The sequence below is a fragment of the Euprymna scolopes genome, chromosome 46 (genome assembly GCF_053919585.1).
Source record: "Euprymna scolopes isolate OS-2025 chromosome 46, ASM5391958v1, whole genome shotgun sequence".
Lineage (NCBI taxonomy): Eukaryota > Metazoa > Mollusca > Cephalopoda > Sepiida > Sepiolidae > Euprymna > Euprymna scolopes.
The window spans coordinates 65867843-65884507 of NC_136527.1; the positions used below are offsets into that span (position 1 = coordinate 65867843).

Here is a 16665-nt window from a genome sequence, read left to right on the forward strand (position 1 = left end):
ATGTCTATTTCAAATTTGATATGATGAAACAAAACTGTAAAAATAGTATAAAAGATTTTTTGGTACTTATGCAGTTTTGTTACCGCGATTTTCATGAGAACACCAAAACCCAAATAATCAAAAATAGTTGCTAAAGAGAAAATAATAAAAACACCACTCATCTAACTTTTATTTTAACAAGAAAACCAAACGAAGTAAAACAAGACATGGAAAAAAATTGTAGATGTCTTTTTATGAAACCATTTTAATTAAGTTTTTTTTATTAATTGTTGTTTGGGAGCCAATTTTTTTCTTGTTTGTTAATAATTTTTTTTGCCGATGGCCAAGTTTATATTTTGTTTGTTTTTATTTTAAAAATATAGAGGGTAGGATGGTTGGCAAATAACCGCAAAGGTAGAGAATAGTGCGTAGAGAAAGTGAAGGGAAGCTGAGGCAAAAGGCTCTTTGAATTTCTGTCACCATATGAAGTCTGTCAAGTAGCTTTCTAATAATTCTGTATTAATCCCACATTTTATTTTGTTTCTTTGCTTTGCTTCCCTCCACATTCTTTCGACATGATTCGTTGTCGTGTGTGTAATAAGGTCAAAAGTTTATAGATTCATTATCTTAATTATTTAGAAACTTTGGCAAAAAAGAACTTTATTAAAGTGTGAATTGTGAAAAAAAGATAATTGAGTGAAAATTTTTTCGACCCATTTATTATAATCAGTTCATCCTCTTCTGTTTTATTTTATTTTATTTACCAATGTCCACATGTGCAGTTTATTTTATTCACTTCATTTTGTGAGTTGATAAGGCAGATCGGCTGTTATGTGTCTTTTTGTTTTCAAACCATCTTTTCAGATTTTTCCTTTTTTTTAGCATTTCTCTTCGACTGCATTTGTAACGCCCCCGTTTCTTCTTCATAACAACAATTAATTAATTCATTTATTCACCAATTTACTTAGTGACTCGTCATAATATACACTGGTGCTGTTTTACAATTTGTCATTGTTCTGAGGGAGACAACTTTATTTTACTAAGCAATTCGTTCATTTTTTATCGCATATTTTAGAACTCCAATAATGTTGCCAGTAAGTTTTCACAAACGGTTTACAAAAACATACTTTTATGTTTTTCATTCTTTTTTTGGAGGTGTAGTCAATTATAGAACTTGTGAAGCTTTTAAACAGGAGCTTCTGCAGTTTAATTAACCGTTTTTCCATGAATAACGCACTGACATTAACCGAGCAGAAGAACCGTTTCATATTTCACAAAACATCTGTTTACATTTGGGGAGAGTCCCTCCTTTATCATAGAGTGAAGTGGAGGGTTAGTGGGGTGACATTTGAATGGACCGCCCTGGGTGATGTTTACTTCAGCTACATCATTGTTTTGAGCAATGTTGTTTTGTGTGCTGAAGCATACACGTTTTCACTACCCAACTCTCTACCCATAAGAAATTACATTGGTCACTTTACATAATGAAAACAATATTTTTTTTACATTTTTATCTTTCTTGAAGAAATATATACAGGTGTATCTCAATAAATGTACTGTAATGACCAGTTTGTTGGCAGGTCCCTTGCTGTTGGTTATCATGATTTTGGGGATGATACGAAGTCATGATTAGATAATAATATAATTTACGACCGCTTTGGTTAGAATTGGCTGCTTCTAGTTGAAATGGCATGTGATATCCACGTTTCTATCAATGCTACATTTTAATAAGAATAATATGAAAAGCAAGAATCTATAGTGTTTTTACTGGTAGTAAATAATTACCAATGTCTACATATGCAGTTTAAAAACGATTATTATTAAATTGATCATTGTTGATTCGGTCATTCATCAGTGGTTTGGTGTTTTACAATCTCCTGTAAATCGTATATATTGTGGTCACAAATGCTGTTCTTAACAGTCACCTACATTGTTAGAGTTGATTATTTAAGAGCCATGAATTATAAACAGATCTGAAAAATCTGGTGGACACAAAATAACAATTCTTACCAATTAAAAATCTACAAAAATATAATTTATAGTAAAAAATTCATAAAAATATTGTTTCTTTCCTTTTTAAATTTTAGTTCAGGTACTTCTTTCCTACACCAACACCAGATTTCTTTATCAATTACGTTTTTATCTGCGTATATATTTAATAAATATTGCTGACTTCTTTAGATCAGGATTGATTTGTTTTAGTTGCATATTTAGATTAGATTACATGTTTCTATTTTAATTAAAATCGATACAAGGTGGAGCCATATTATTGACAGTCAGATACATGCAAAAGGAAAAGGGGGTAATATATTTGTTAACATTGTCTTTGATTTTTTTGTCTCAATTGTATAAAGAAAAATCTGATGGACACAAAATAACAATTCTGACCAATTAAAACATCTACAAAAATATAAATTATAGTAAAAAATTCATAAAAATATTGTTTCTCTCCTTTTTTAATTTTAGTTCAGGTACTTCTTTCCTAAACCAACAACAGATTTCTTTATCAATTACATTTTTATCTGCGTATATATTTAATAAATATACGAGGTGGAGCAACATTATTGACAGTCAGATACAATGTTCAGAGTTGATTATTTAAGAGCCATGAATTATAAACAGATCTGAAAAATCTTAATGATGACTTGATTACTAAATTACAAAAAATTAAATTTGATAAAATCAATAAATGTAATGTCCATTTCATATCTATGATTTTCAATGTAGACAAAGTTCAGTAAAAAATGTTAGGAGTGTTAAAATTTATACATTTGTTTACAATCAGCGTAAGTAAACAGACGACATCAAATCAAGTGTGCGTGAGTTGGCAATTGTAGTAAGTAAAATGCTGTTCTTGACAGTCAGCTACAATGTTCAGATAAAATTAATAAATGTAGGGTCCATTTAATTAAATTAATGGTTTTCAATGTAGACAAAGTTCAAGCCATTGATTTATGTTTTGTAAATGTGCATATGCATATAATAGTGTGAGTGAGTTGGCAATTGTGGCAAGTAATATGTAAAACGAAAAGGGGGTAAAATATTTGTTAACATTGTCTTTGATTTTTTTTTTGTTTCAATTGTATGAGGAAAGATCTGGTGGATGCAAAATAACAATTCTGACCAATTAAAAAATCAACAAAGAAGGTCTTATGTAGATTTCAAATAGTAAATATCACTTGGCATTTGGCATAAGGTGTGTTTCAAAGGAGAAGTATCCTCATGTCAAGATTTTCTAAGAAACCATTGTACAGATAGACTGATGGGAAATCACGCGTCTAGCATTCAATCATTCTTTATTGTCATGTTTATTAAAATTTCCTTTTTTCGAAAATTATTTACTGCATATTTTAAAAGAATATAGTTTCACTTTTATATGTCCGTTGCTATATTTGTCTTTTAAGTATGAGTTTCGATATGTTTATTTAATTTATTTTGTCCCAAAATGATTTACCACAAATTTTACAAGAATATGGCTTTTCATGGTGGATAATATTGCAAAGACATTCCACACAAAGCACGTGAATATGGCTTCTCTCTCTTTTTATTTTTTTATTTTTCTTAAACTTTTTCTTCTAGGGGATGGGACATCCAACCAGATGTCTAACATTTACCCCTATTATAGTGAGTCCAACCAAGAGATCTTTTCAGGATTCTAGCCGTCCCTTTCAGTGCAATCGTTTGTATTTCACTTGCACTTCGTTCACCGGGTATGCTTGCTATGTACTTTTTAAAGTTCTTTTTCATAAGCCCAGTTGCTCCTATGATGACTGGTATAATTGAAACGTTTTTTAATTTCCAATTTCGTTTTATATCATACATAAGTCCTTGATACTTTGTTATCTCTCCAGTATATATTCTCATATGTTTTTTCATGATTGACATCTCTGCAAAAGACATCCGCACACATCACAAGATTATGGCTTTTATCCAGAATGACTTCGAATATGTTTGGTTAGATTCTGTTTAGTTGTATACGATTTACCACATACATCACAAGAATATGGTTTTTCTCCAGTATGAGTCCGAATATGTTTTGTTAAGGTTCCTTTCTCCGAAAATGATTTATCACATATTTCACAAGAATATGGTTTCTCTCCAGTATGTGTTCTAATATGGGTTTTCAGAGGGGGCATTTGTGCAAAAGAAATTCCGCACACATCACAAGAATATGGCTTTTCTCCAGAATGACTTCGAATATGTATAGTAAGATTATTATTACTTGTATACGATTTACCACATACATCACAAGAATATGGTTTTTGTCCAGAATGACTTCGAATATGTATTGTTAGATTATCTTTAGTTGTATACGATTTACCACACACATCACAAGAATATGGCTTTTCTCCAGTATGAGTCCTCATATGTACATTAAAGTTTCCTTTCTCCAAAAATGATTTACTGCATATTTCACAAGAATATTGCTTCTCTTCAGTGTGTATTCTAATATGTTTTTTCATGGACTCCATTTGTGGAAAAGATGCCCCACATACCTTGCAAGAATATTGCTTTTCTCCAGTATGACTTTGAATATGTATTGTTAGATTCTTTTTATTTGTATACGATTTACCACATATATCACAAGAATGTGGCTTTTCTCCAGAATGACTTCGAATATGTATAGTTAGATTCTCTTTCCTTGTATACAATTTACCACATGTATCACAAGAATATGGCTTTTCTTCAGTATGAGTCCGGATATGTGTTTTTAAGTTTCCTTTCCCCAAAAATGATTTACTGCATATTTCACAAGTATATTGCTTCTCTTCAGTGTGTATTCGTACATGTTGTTTTAATCTTGCTTCCTGTGAAAATCCTCTTCCACATATATCGCAACAAAATGCTTTCTTTTCCAAATCACAATTCGGCATTTTAGCAGAATCTGTGTTTTTTTCTGGAAATAAAAAATAAGATTATTATCAGACTATAAGAGATTGCATATATAAATGCAAATACAATTCTCTTTAGTGTTCAATTATATATTTACAGCAATAAGTGTTGCATCATGTTCAACAAAATGCTTTCTCTTCAAACGTCAGCATTTTAGCAGAATCTTTGTTTCTCTGTAAAAGAAAGATAAGAGTTCTATCAGACTAAGATATTACATTTATAAGTGCAAGCAAAATTGTTTCTCCTTAGTGTTCAATTATATATTTACAGCAGTAAGTGTTGTCGCATGTTGAAAGGATTCCATGGTTAAAATATAAATGATTGTAATGTTGAAACTGTACATTCTAATTTGGGAAGATCAGATGGGGCAGATGAGTAAATTAAGATTACATCTTTATGTCTTAAATTATTTCTAAAAATTAATCACCTTTGACATTCAGAACATTTCGAACATTTCAGTTTTGTATGGTTTTAAGTGTCCTGTTTTATTTAATCCATTTAAATCTTTAAGAATAAATTTTCTAATTCGATTATCTGTAAAACAAACAGAAAATAAAAATAGATTATGATATATAATTTGCCAATGTGAACAGTATGATAGGAATTGACACATGAAGATATACGTGTGTAAAATAGACTTGCATTCATATTAATAATTACAATATTCAGGATAATTTATTTTATTTGGATCAAAGACTGTATAACGTTCTTTTGAGATTTCATTATAAGCAATAGAAACTATGGAGAACGTTTGCAACATCTTGTGTAGGTAGTTGTATGAGAGTTGTTCAAGAGTGTTATAATAAAAAGAATGCGTATGTAGGTCGATGTAGCTTAAACACAAATACTATCTGATACAAAATGATGATCCAGATACTATTTGATACATTCAGATTTTTAAAACGAAATAAAGATCCAGATACTATTTGATACATTCAGATTTTTAAATCAAAATAAAGATCCAGATACTATTTGATACATTCAGATTTTTAAAACGAAATAAAGATCCAGATACTATTTGATACATTCAGATTTTTAAATCAAAATAAAGATCCAGATACTATTTGATACATTCAGATTTTTCAAACGAAATAAAGATCCAGATACTATTTGATACATTCAGATTTTTAAATCAAAATAAAGATCCATGTACTATTTGATACATTCAGATTTTTAAATCAAAATAAAGATCCAGATACGATGATGCATTCAGATTTTTAAATCCAAATAAAGTCGCTATTCAACATGGATGTGTGCTGTCGATACTTAAGCACGTTCACAAAATTAATTGATATTTACAAAAATGATGCAATCATTTTAGTTAGAATGTTTGAAGCCCAGACAATCAAATGTTATTAGTGGGATCGCTTTAAGGCTGTATTTGTTTTGAAGTCATATTACATTTCAAATCTTTTTATTTATTTTATTATTCTTTCTACAGATCCATACAAGAACACTATTTCTTATGGTGAAATCAGATGTTTCAAGTCAACACTTCCTTATCGAGACTAATTCACCATTCTGCTAGGCTGTCACACTCTAATCACACAAACTGTCACATTCCCTAAACGTTTTCCTGATAATGAAATCCATTCCATATTAAGACGCTTAACTCCAGTAAAGTTGATTTGGATGCGCTTCACAACTTCCTATATGATGTTCCATGGAGTTCTATTTTTGGTATGGCTCCGGATGATGCTGTTAAAGAGGTTCCTAAGTTTTATTTGGAATGGACATCTTCATTTTTCATCATCAGTTGTAAAGCAAACCTTATTCTCCTCCGTGTTTTTCAGCTGTTGCTGCCTATCATAATCATTATTTCAATCGGTACATTCATGATTGTTCTAAGAAAATCATAAAGAAGAGCTAGCAATGTCTGCAACATTTGAAGTTGGCTAATCTCAAAATATTAATAACTATCTTATCTCTAATGCTCATGATCATGCTTTTGTTGATGTTGAGATTAATATTTCCTAATAGTCAATTGATCATCCATTCCATATTAAGACGCTTAACTTTTTTATCTCATCATTAATCCCAAATTGTCACCTTCTCTAAACGTTTTCCTGATTATGAAATCCATTCCATATTAAGACGCTTAACCCCAGTAAAGCTGATTGGCATGTACTTTACAACTTCCTATATGACGTTCCATAGAATCCTATATCTATCTCGATAATGATGTTGAAGAGGTTACTGGGTTTTGTTTGGAATGGACACCTTTATTTTTCATCATCAGTTTCAAAGAAAACCTTACTCTTCATCTTTGTGTGCACCTGCCCTTGTCTATAAAAATCATTACTTCAATCAATATTCACGATTATTCTAAGACAATCGTACAGAAGAATGAGCAATGCCTCCAAGACAATCGTACAGAAGAACGAGCAATGTCGCCAAGAGAGCAACATTTGAGGTTGGCTAACTATTCTCAAAGTATTCATGACTATCTCAAAAGGTTGGTCCTTGTGATGTTTGGAGGATCTATGATAATGTTATTAATAGTAGCATGTTATACTTGTTTTTATAGTTTTCATTATTTAAACATACTCTTCTTAATGCTTTTTAAATCATTTAAACTTCTAAGGATAAATGTGATCTCATTGCATGTCGTTTTGATAACAATTCTCTTAGGATTGTGATGAGTTTCTTCTGAATTTTCTTTAACAAATTCAGAAATTGTTTGATCTCTAAAATCTGTAATTATTAATCAAAATATTGTTGCTAGAGTTCTTATTAGTGCTGACTAATCTAAGGCGTTCAGTCCTGGTTTTGTTGTTCACAAAGATTGTATTCTTGAACTTTCTCCTAATCTCTCAAAATAGTTCAATCTCCTTGTCTCAGTCCTGTTTAATGGAAAGTTTGTTTATATTTTGGAAGGTCTGGGCCACTTTATTGGCTTTTGCCATTTTCATTCAACGGCTGATCTACTTTCTGTTCTCACTTAATGCTTCTGTCAAATCATGAATAATTCAGGAGAGGGTAGAGACATTGACATTTCAAAGGCGTTCAAAAATCTGTGGCATCCTGGTCTTCTACATAAAGTTTGAGATTATTATATTGGTGGTAAAGTTGTTGACATTAGATCCTTTCTTTCTGATCAATGGTTATAAGTAACTATCTGATATAGCTGAATTGTTATTCATTATTGAGATGAGTATTATTTATCATTTTTATTTATTGTGGACTATTATCCTCATCTTTTCTTAGTTGTTGTTTCATGACGTTTCTGTCAACTATTCCTCTGGACTTCATCAGGTGGTAACCACGACAGGATAGGAACTCGTCTCACCCCATTTTGGGCCAAGTAAGCCTCTGGCTGGCTTTGGGTAGGATTGAAACCGCTATCTTCAGACAATTCTTACCTGGAACCGTAGAGATTAAACGTCTCTATCCACTGCACTAAACATGGTGAGACAACAACAACTATGGATGGCAGTAATTGCTGAGAATGCAGTCAGGAGATTCGGAGTTCCTATACCGTCACGGTTACCACCTGACGAAGGCCTGAGGAATAGTTGGCCAAAAACATCATGAAACAACAACTAAGAAAGATGAGGATAACAGTCCACAATAAAGAAATTATTTCTGTCTTATTTTAAGGTTCTTGATAATTTGCAGAAACGAATCAGTAATTTGATTGGTCCCTTTCTTTTCTATAGCAACCTCTCTTTCACAGACATGATGTTGATAGTCTCAGTCTTTTCTATAAATACTATTATGGGATGTGTTCTTTAGGATTATCTGATCTATTCCTACTTTCTATTTGTCCAGCTTGTTTAACTCGTTGATTTAGTGGTCGCAATCAGTTTGTTGAACTTCAAGGTTGTGAAACTCCCTTCCTACTTACTGTTTTCCTTCTACCTACAGCCTTGGTATTTTAAAGGCTAAGATCAATAGGCATTTGTAATGATCATCTTTGTTTTTCTTAGCTCCATAATAATTTGACTTCATGCCTTGTCTCAAGCAATATCCATTAAAAAAACTATTGGACAAAAGTGAAGGAACGATCCTGTTAATACTTGATTGTAAACAACATATCAACAAAATTTTATATTTGGTAAGAATTAACTTTTTTTCCATGACTTCTATGCATCTTCAACCACGTGATCTAATTTATTATTGAAAAAAAACTCTGCAGTAATTCTCTTTTATTCATATTTTTATAACTCCAACATGTGATCTTGATTTTTTTTATTTCATTAGTGAGGTCGGTAGTCAATAAAATTCCAAACATTTTCTATTAAATTTGGGTAGGATCTCTGTGCTCGAAATATCATTAGAGTTATTTCTTTCTTTAAATAGTCACAAATTTATGAAAGTTCTGTTTATTTGCATTGTGCTGCATGAAAGTAAGATTCATAAAAATGACATAATCTTGCTACCATACGCTATTGAAGAAGCCTTTTGTCAATCTTAGCATTTATATTGCCAAGTATGAACATGAAAGGACCAACTCGTGCGGATGAAATCATTCTCCAGCCTATCCCACTGCAACCACCAAACTTAATAATTTTAAACTATATTTAGAAAATTATAGCTTAAAATTATTTAAAGACAATATTTGATTGAACCAAATATATATATATATATATATATATATAGACTATAGTTAAAAAAAATGAAACAAAAATATTTACAGACGATACATTTTTAAATTTAAGCCAGATAATTATTTAAAGACAATATATTTTCAAAATATGCAATAATAAAAGCAATAAAACTATATTTATTCACAATAAATAAATAAATAAACGTAAATACTAGAGAAACAATAATAGAATCAGACGATCAACCCTTTGTGTGCTTTAGACTTAACATGCAACATAACATTAGCTACTTTTATTTTCTCTACCGCTCTCTCTTGACCAAGGACTGTATCCTAATAAACAAAGTCTCTGACAGCACTTTCCCTCAACACTAGCGCACAAGTGCATGTATTTGGTGACTTCAATGTCCAGCACAGCTGGTAGCACAAGATATAGCTTCTCTATATCTCATTCCCTATGACATATGGTTACATTTCCAACCCGTTTCCCAGACCAGCAAGAATCACTTCTGACCAAAGTTCCCGATGATTGTGTAACGAATGCCCGCAGCCCACTTGAGAACGCTGATCATGCAGTGATAATGGTTGAAGTCGCCCTAAACTCTAGAGCCAAAACTGAAGAACCACTGCTAAAAAGACAAGATATTATCCAAAAACTGACTGGGAAGCCATCAGGGATCTCATCAGAGACGCCCCATAGTGAAATATCTTTTCACTTTCCGCTGAACAGTGTGCAAATGAGACCAATGATTGGTTCAAAATGGAAATTGAAGCACATGTTGCCAAGCGGAAATTTTATAGCAAGCCCCGCTCTCCTCAATGGTTTACTTCTAATTGTGGAGCTGCCATAGCACAAAGGCAGCATGCATACCACAAATTTAACTGACATAAGTCCAGTTCAAACAGACAGAAGTATATAGAAGCCAGAAGTAACTGCAAGAAAGAAATAGCGACAGCTAAATGAAAATTTACTGAAACCACCAAAAACACGGATCGAAGCAGAGAAATTAGGAACCCGTGACTTTTTGAAAATCTACAAGTGTAGTAAATAATGGACAATCAACAATTCCCCTACTATCCAACAATCATAAGGGTGTTTGCTCAGCAACCAAGAAGGCTAACATGCTTACCAGTCGGTTTGACTCAAACTCCACACTGGACTTTGCTAACCACACTCTCCCTGACTTCCCTTTGCAGACAGATGCCACACTAGACTATCTGAAATTCTTGACACTTCAAAAGCATGTGGACCTGATCTCATCCTGGCTGTGCTATTAAAAATGTGCTCCACTGAAGTACCTCCAGTTCTCTTCAAACTTTACAACAAATGCTTTAATGAATCTTGCTTTTCTGCCTGCTGGAAAACTGCTTCTGTGATGCCAGTTTTCAAGAATTCTGGCGAAAGAACTCACCCAGTAAATTATCGCCTCATTAGCCTCCTCCCACTTTTCGCCAAAATATTTGAGTCCATAATTAACCTAGTTCTAGTCAATCACCTTACAGATGCTAAACTTCTGACCAACAATATGGATTTAGGCAAGTCCATTCCACAGCAGACATCCTAACTGTAATCTCTGAACATATATACCATTCACTGGATAAAGCAGGGGAGGGTAGAGCGGTAGCTCTAGATATATCTAAGGCTTTTGACATGGTATGGCATGAAGATCTTCTCAGGAAAATCAGATCATATGGTATCACTGGAAAAATACTTAACATAATTAACTCCTTCTTAGATAAGAGAAAAATCCAGGTTGTCCTTGATGGTCGTACATCTAAACAATATGATATAAATGCGGGAGTGCCTCAAGGGTCTATCCTTTCTAATAATCATAAATGACCTCCCTGACAGAATTGACTGTGAGATGGGTATATATGTTGATGACACCACACTCTATAACAGACACGACAGGAAAACAAATGAACACATATCTAAAGAAATGTCAGAAACAGTAGAGGATGACCTCCAATCTGTAGTGGAATGAGGACAAAAATGGATGGTCACATTCAATTGTGCCAAGACTAAGCTTGTTTCCATCAATAACTACAAGAAACCTTCTCTACCACTAATAGCAATGGCCAAAGACTCTTTATCTGAAAGTACATCTTTCAAACTCCTAGCCATAAAGTTCACAGGAAACATGAGTTGGAACAATTACACTGAGAGTATTGTCAGGACCTACCGTGCTAGAAGGCTACAAACGCCCGAAAGTATCCTGTACCTCTACAAGGCCACCATTCGCCCATGTATGGAGTTTTGTTATATTTAGGCTGGTGCATCTGCTACTAATCTCACTCCTAGACAAATTTCAAAAGAGAGTCGCCAACCTAATAGGTTCTGAAATGTAATCTAACCTTCATCTTCTGTCCTATCGACGAAATGTTGCATCTCTCTGCCTGTTCTACAAGTATTTTAATGGTGAATGCTCTGACGAACTGCAAGCACTCGTACCCCTCGATGTAAATACTCTTGACAACCCCGACAAGCAGCTAAATCCCACCCCTTCACAGTAGAGATCCTTAGATGTAAGAGAGCCTTCTACTCCAGCAGTTTCTTCCCCCAAACCGCTAGACTTTGGAATTCCCTTCTAGGTCCCTGCTTTCCCAATTGTACTGACATACAGAAGTTACAATTGTAATGTGACCCGACACCTTGCTGTCTAACTCCCTACATAGAACCCCTGTAGTTTTAGGTGTGTCAGAAACTGACCTTACGAATGTGTGAAAAATATTGAATAATTCGACACCTGTCTTTCCAAGCTTATAACTACTCGAAAAATGTAATTCAAACCCTAATTGTTTTTCAATTAAAGTAACAAGGACCAAAGTCTCATTTGAAAAATAAGAAAAACAAAAAACAATGTGGTTTTAAAAAAAAGGGTTTAAACTTCGGACTTTATAAGAAATTTTCTAAAAAACACTTCTTTTTTTTAATATGTTATTTATCTTCAAATTTGTGATATATAAAACTTTGGTGAGTAAATTAATTATCTACTTTTTAATAGACATTTAAAAATGGGGGGGGGCGTGAATTAAAAAAACGTTTGTCTAAAATATTATATTCGGTTTATTGGAAAGAGCATAAAATTTCACATTGACCCTGAAAATATAGTAAAAATAGAATCAATAGAAAAATTTTGATAGATTTTTAAAGTTTAAAAATTGAAAAATACTGAGCTTGTAAAATTCAATTGATTTCATTACTGTTTTTTAAAAATAAGAAAAAATAATATTTCTATTACTTTTGATACAACTTTAATAGTTTATTTTGGAAGTATAATCCATAAAGAAAATAAACAACCCACTTTTAAACGAGAAATTACGAGTTTTTTATATTTTATTTGCAGTTTCGTGTTAGGCACCTACTGTATGCCCTGATAGTAGCCTCTTACATCAAAGTGGCAACGTGCCTTGATTGGGGTGAAAATGTAATAAAAAAAAACTCATTTAAAGTTCCTATTTACAATGTTTCCCCACGGGACAGAGTTAGACACCAGGGTCGTTTATTTAATGTGGAGAAAAGGAACAAAAATAAAAATTGTCTCAGTCGTGGAGGATTTCTCCTCCACTGACAAAGAACAAGAAATTGAAGTGCAGCTAATACTGAAGGGAAATAAGGAAAAAAAAAAAGAAAGAAGAAATTCTGTATTACCATTCTTCGTTTGGCGCGCCTCAATAATAAAAATGAACATTTAAAAGTATTTAAATTCAAGTGAAACTTACTTTTTGTTTGGCAATCTGCTTTCAACAAAGAAACAATAATTAATTGTGTTAATTCAAACGAGACGAGTTTGATGCGTGGAAATTAACATTGAAAATGGCGACCGGAAAAGCAATTTCGCAGAAAATTAAAATAATTATTTTCATTTATTATGATTTCTAGTTCTGCATTATTTTTTTGTCGTGACGTGTTGTTTAATTAAATATTACGATTTTATTATTAAAATGTATTTTTAACAATAAAAAACACACCTAATTTTTAAATGAAAAAAAAATCATATCACTCAATATAAGTTGGGATAAAAACAAAGATTTTACTGTGTGATGGAGAAAACGATTTATTCATAAATCATATTGAAAAAAAACCCAAAAAAAACCCAGCCATACAAGAAGGTAAATATTGCATCAATTTATGTTAATATTTATTTGATGTCAGAAAAAAAATCGATGAATGATGATTTTATTAAAAAGTCAATGTGAATAAGATCGATTATTTAAAATATGTCGTTTTAAATTACGTATTTTATTGTCATGTTGAAATTGTAATATCGCCAAAAATTATGAAAATTTATCAAGTAGAAAGTTATTGTTAAAAGTGGCGCTTATACAGTTTAGTCAAGGCATTAAAAAAAAATGAGAATATTGAAAAACATTATATCGTACGTACTCATTATATCTGAAGTTAAGTTCTCTGAAAAAAAAATCTCTTAATTTCATTAAGTAGTTTTTATTTTACAGCGAAAAACCAATTTGTTATGATACCGAGCAAAAGCTTCGATTTTTAGGAAGAAAAGATAGTAATAAAGATGGGGAGGGAATGTCGGCGCTTTAACTGGAGTTATCTCCCTTTGGCGTTTTCAACAAATTTCGTAATGGCTGACTTCCAACACGCTCTCATAAAAACGTGTCAAATTAAATGAATTTTTTTTTTCGGAGACCTTCAATCCAAAACAGATACGCACAATATAACCTTTTTTTCGATATTTTCATTTTTCTAATGTCTTGACTAAACTGTACAAGTACCTTAAAAGTAATTTTACGGAAAATTTGGTACAATTGCATTTTTATTAGATGTTATAAAGTAGACGATGATTATAATTGTTTTGTTTGAAAATATGAAACAAACAATATCGGTTGTTCGAGAAATTAATTTTTTTTTTAGTTATTGATCTCGATACCTCCGTTCAGTCACAAAAGACAAAGGATACCCCCTGTAGGGACAGCTGTGCATATAATTGTTAGGCAAGGGTTGCGCAATCACAACCACACCTTTCCTTAATTGACATTGTTTGAGTCCGGTATCAAGGAAAAGGCCAACAAGGCGACTGATCGGGTTCAACGTTGCTTAACTTCAGTGGATCCGGCGAGAACCAGTGTGTCCACGTGAGTATGCCGTACATTTGAGTTATATCGAATTCATTAATACAGAATCTAGGCGCTTTTCTCGTAATGTTACTGTAAAATTTACATTTTTTTTTTTTTAATTGTAATAATTTACGATGCTTCATTTCCATTAAAAAAAGCAAAAATAAATTAATTTTTTTTTTGTTACAACTGAAAACCATCACTTTAGTCAAGGGATATTTTTTAACCAAAATAATACATTTTCACTAAGATATAAATGAAAATAATGGATTCATTGTAATCCGTGATCCTTATTTGATAAATACTGAAAATTTCATTAACATTGGTTTATTTCTTAATTTTTGGTGATTTTTTAAAGTAAATGGAGGAGTCAAAATGTTTATACATTTTGAGTAGGCACCGCCAAAAATGGCCGCAAAATCAAGTTGTTGTTGTTTTTTAAAACGAAATTACATTTATTAAAATCCATTATTTCTGAGTAACTTTTTTTCCAGAAAGATAAAACCCTGAATTTTATCATATAGAAAACAGAATAATGTAAAACTTTTTCTACTATTTTTAATTCAATTTTAAATGTTAAATTTTCCCAAAAAGTTAACAATTGACATTTTTTGTCTTGCACAAAAAACGTACTTAAATATTTAAAAAAAAAAGGGTTTTTGAAATAATTAATTTATTTATTGTCTAACTAAGATTTAGGATGATTTTCTAAGAGAATATGCAAAAATATTATAATATAAGTACCTGAATTTCAAATAATTCCACTTATTCATATAGGTAACCAGATATTTCGCGTTGACGTAGAGTTCAGATCGACTCTGTTTACGTTTTCGTTTGATAAAAAGTAAACTATGGAAGACGAAACAGGCCAAAATAAACTTATTTTTCAGTGACGAAAATTTCAATGTATTAAGCTGAGGCTGGCCAGTACCAGATGGGTGACCATTTGTATGCGTTTGGTTTTTAATGTGTATGGGGGCCAGGCTCCCCAAAATGGGGGGGAGGGCAATTTAAAGCAGAATGAAAAAAAAATTATTTCAGCGCGTTTTGTCCACCGTAGTCGAAAGGCGGCAAACGTTTTCAAACGGGATCGAAAAAAATGATGCTATTTTTAACACAAAGGGCACAATATTTATCGAATTTTTTTTTTTTTTTGTATCGATTATTCAAAGCATGCCCTGTTTAATAATGGTCATGCATTATTCGGCTCGCTAAAAAAAAATTGTTAATTTATTTATCAAAAATTTTTAAATAGCTTTTTTCGTATAAATATTAAAAATTTTTTTTTTTTTTTTTGCTTGACTTAAATTAATTATTTTACTTAACATATTCACCGAATTTCACACTTCAAAACTCAAAAGCGGGATAATTAAACACAATCGAAGTTCTGATATTCAGACGTCAAAATAAGGTATGCAAACAATTTTTTTTTTTTTTTAAATCTATAATTCTGTCCCTTACAACAACACAATATGTTGATTTCAGTTTCAGATGATTATTTTAAGCATATTTGTTCCCACTTCAAAACAAGGGGGGTTTTGTAAGCAAAAAAATATATATATATAAATATCGTTTATGAAAAATAAGTACACTGTTATAAAGTTCATTCTTCTCCTAATAATCGCTGAAAATTTCGTAATGATCGGATAATTACCTGATTTTTGGTAGATTTTTAAAAAGACGGTCCGTCAAAAAGTACTGACCTGCCCCCCCCCCCCAGTTTTGGCGGTGCCTAATTTTGAGCATCGGCATTCATTTTGCACGTACCTAGTAATCGGGGAATAAAAATAGCAATTTCAACAAAAATCATGTTACCATGCAATTTTTACTTTCATATTAGTTAAAAGAAAAGTTTGGCACTCTAGCACTATGACCCTGATCCTCGTGCTTTTCCGTCAATTATGGTTTGGGCTCAACAGGTATTTATTCAAGAAAATAAAAAAAAAATAGCATGGTGGGTATTGTTGTAAAAAAAAAAAATCAATTTTTTAATAAGCAAAAGTTTTTTTGGGGGAGCGCGGTCAATTTTTAATACAGCGTATTATAAACACCCCAACCTACCCATGGTAAAAACAGCTTTAAGAATACCCCCCAACCTCCCCATGTTAAGAACGACTTTCGAAGTTGGGAGAGAGTTATTCCGAAAGCCGTTCTTAAAATGG

At 32.0% G+C, this 16665-nt stretch overlaps 1 protein-coding gene across 2 annotated transcripts in view; it reads right to left on the reverse strand.

Annotated features, from left to right (window-relative positions):
* Nucleotides 1–3059: 3059 nt before the first annotated feature.
* The window catches only part of LOC145271460 (uncharacterized), a 34543-nt gene continuing 20937 nt past the window's right edge, over nucleotides 3060–16665 (reverse strand). Inside the window, exons 1-2 of one of the 2 annotated variants that reach the window (XM_080126983.1) lie at nucleotides 13142–13235; nucleotides 3060–4876 (exon numbers count right to left, since the gene is read on the reverse strand). In XM_080126983.1, the coding sequence (XP_079983109.1) occupies nucleotides 3906–4853 (948 nt within the window). In that variant the 5' untranslated portion in view covers nucleotides 4854–4876; nucleotides 13142–13235 and the 3' untranslated portion in view covers nucleotides 3060–3905. Of the gene's footprint in view, nucleotides 4877–13141; nucleotides 13236–16665 lie in introns of those variants that run through there. The other variant, XM_080126982.1, reaches the window with a different exon arrangement.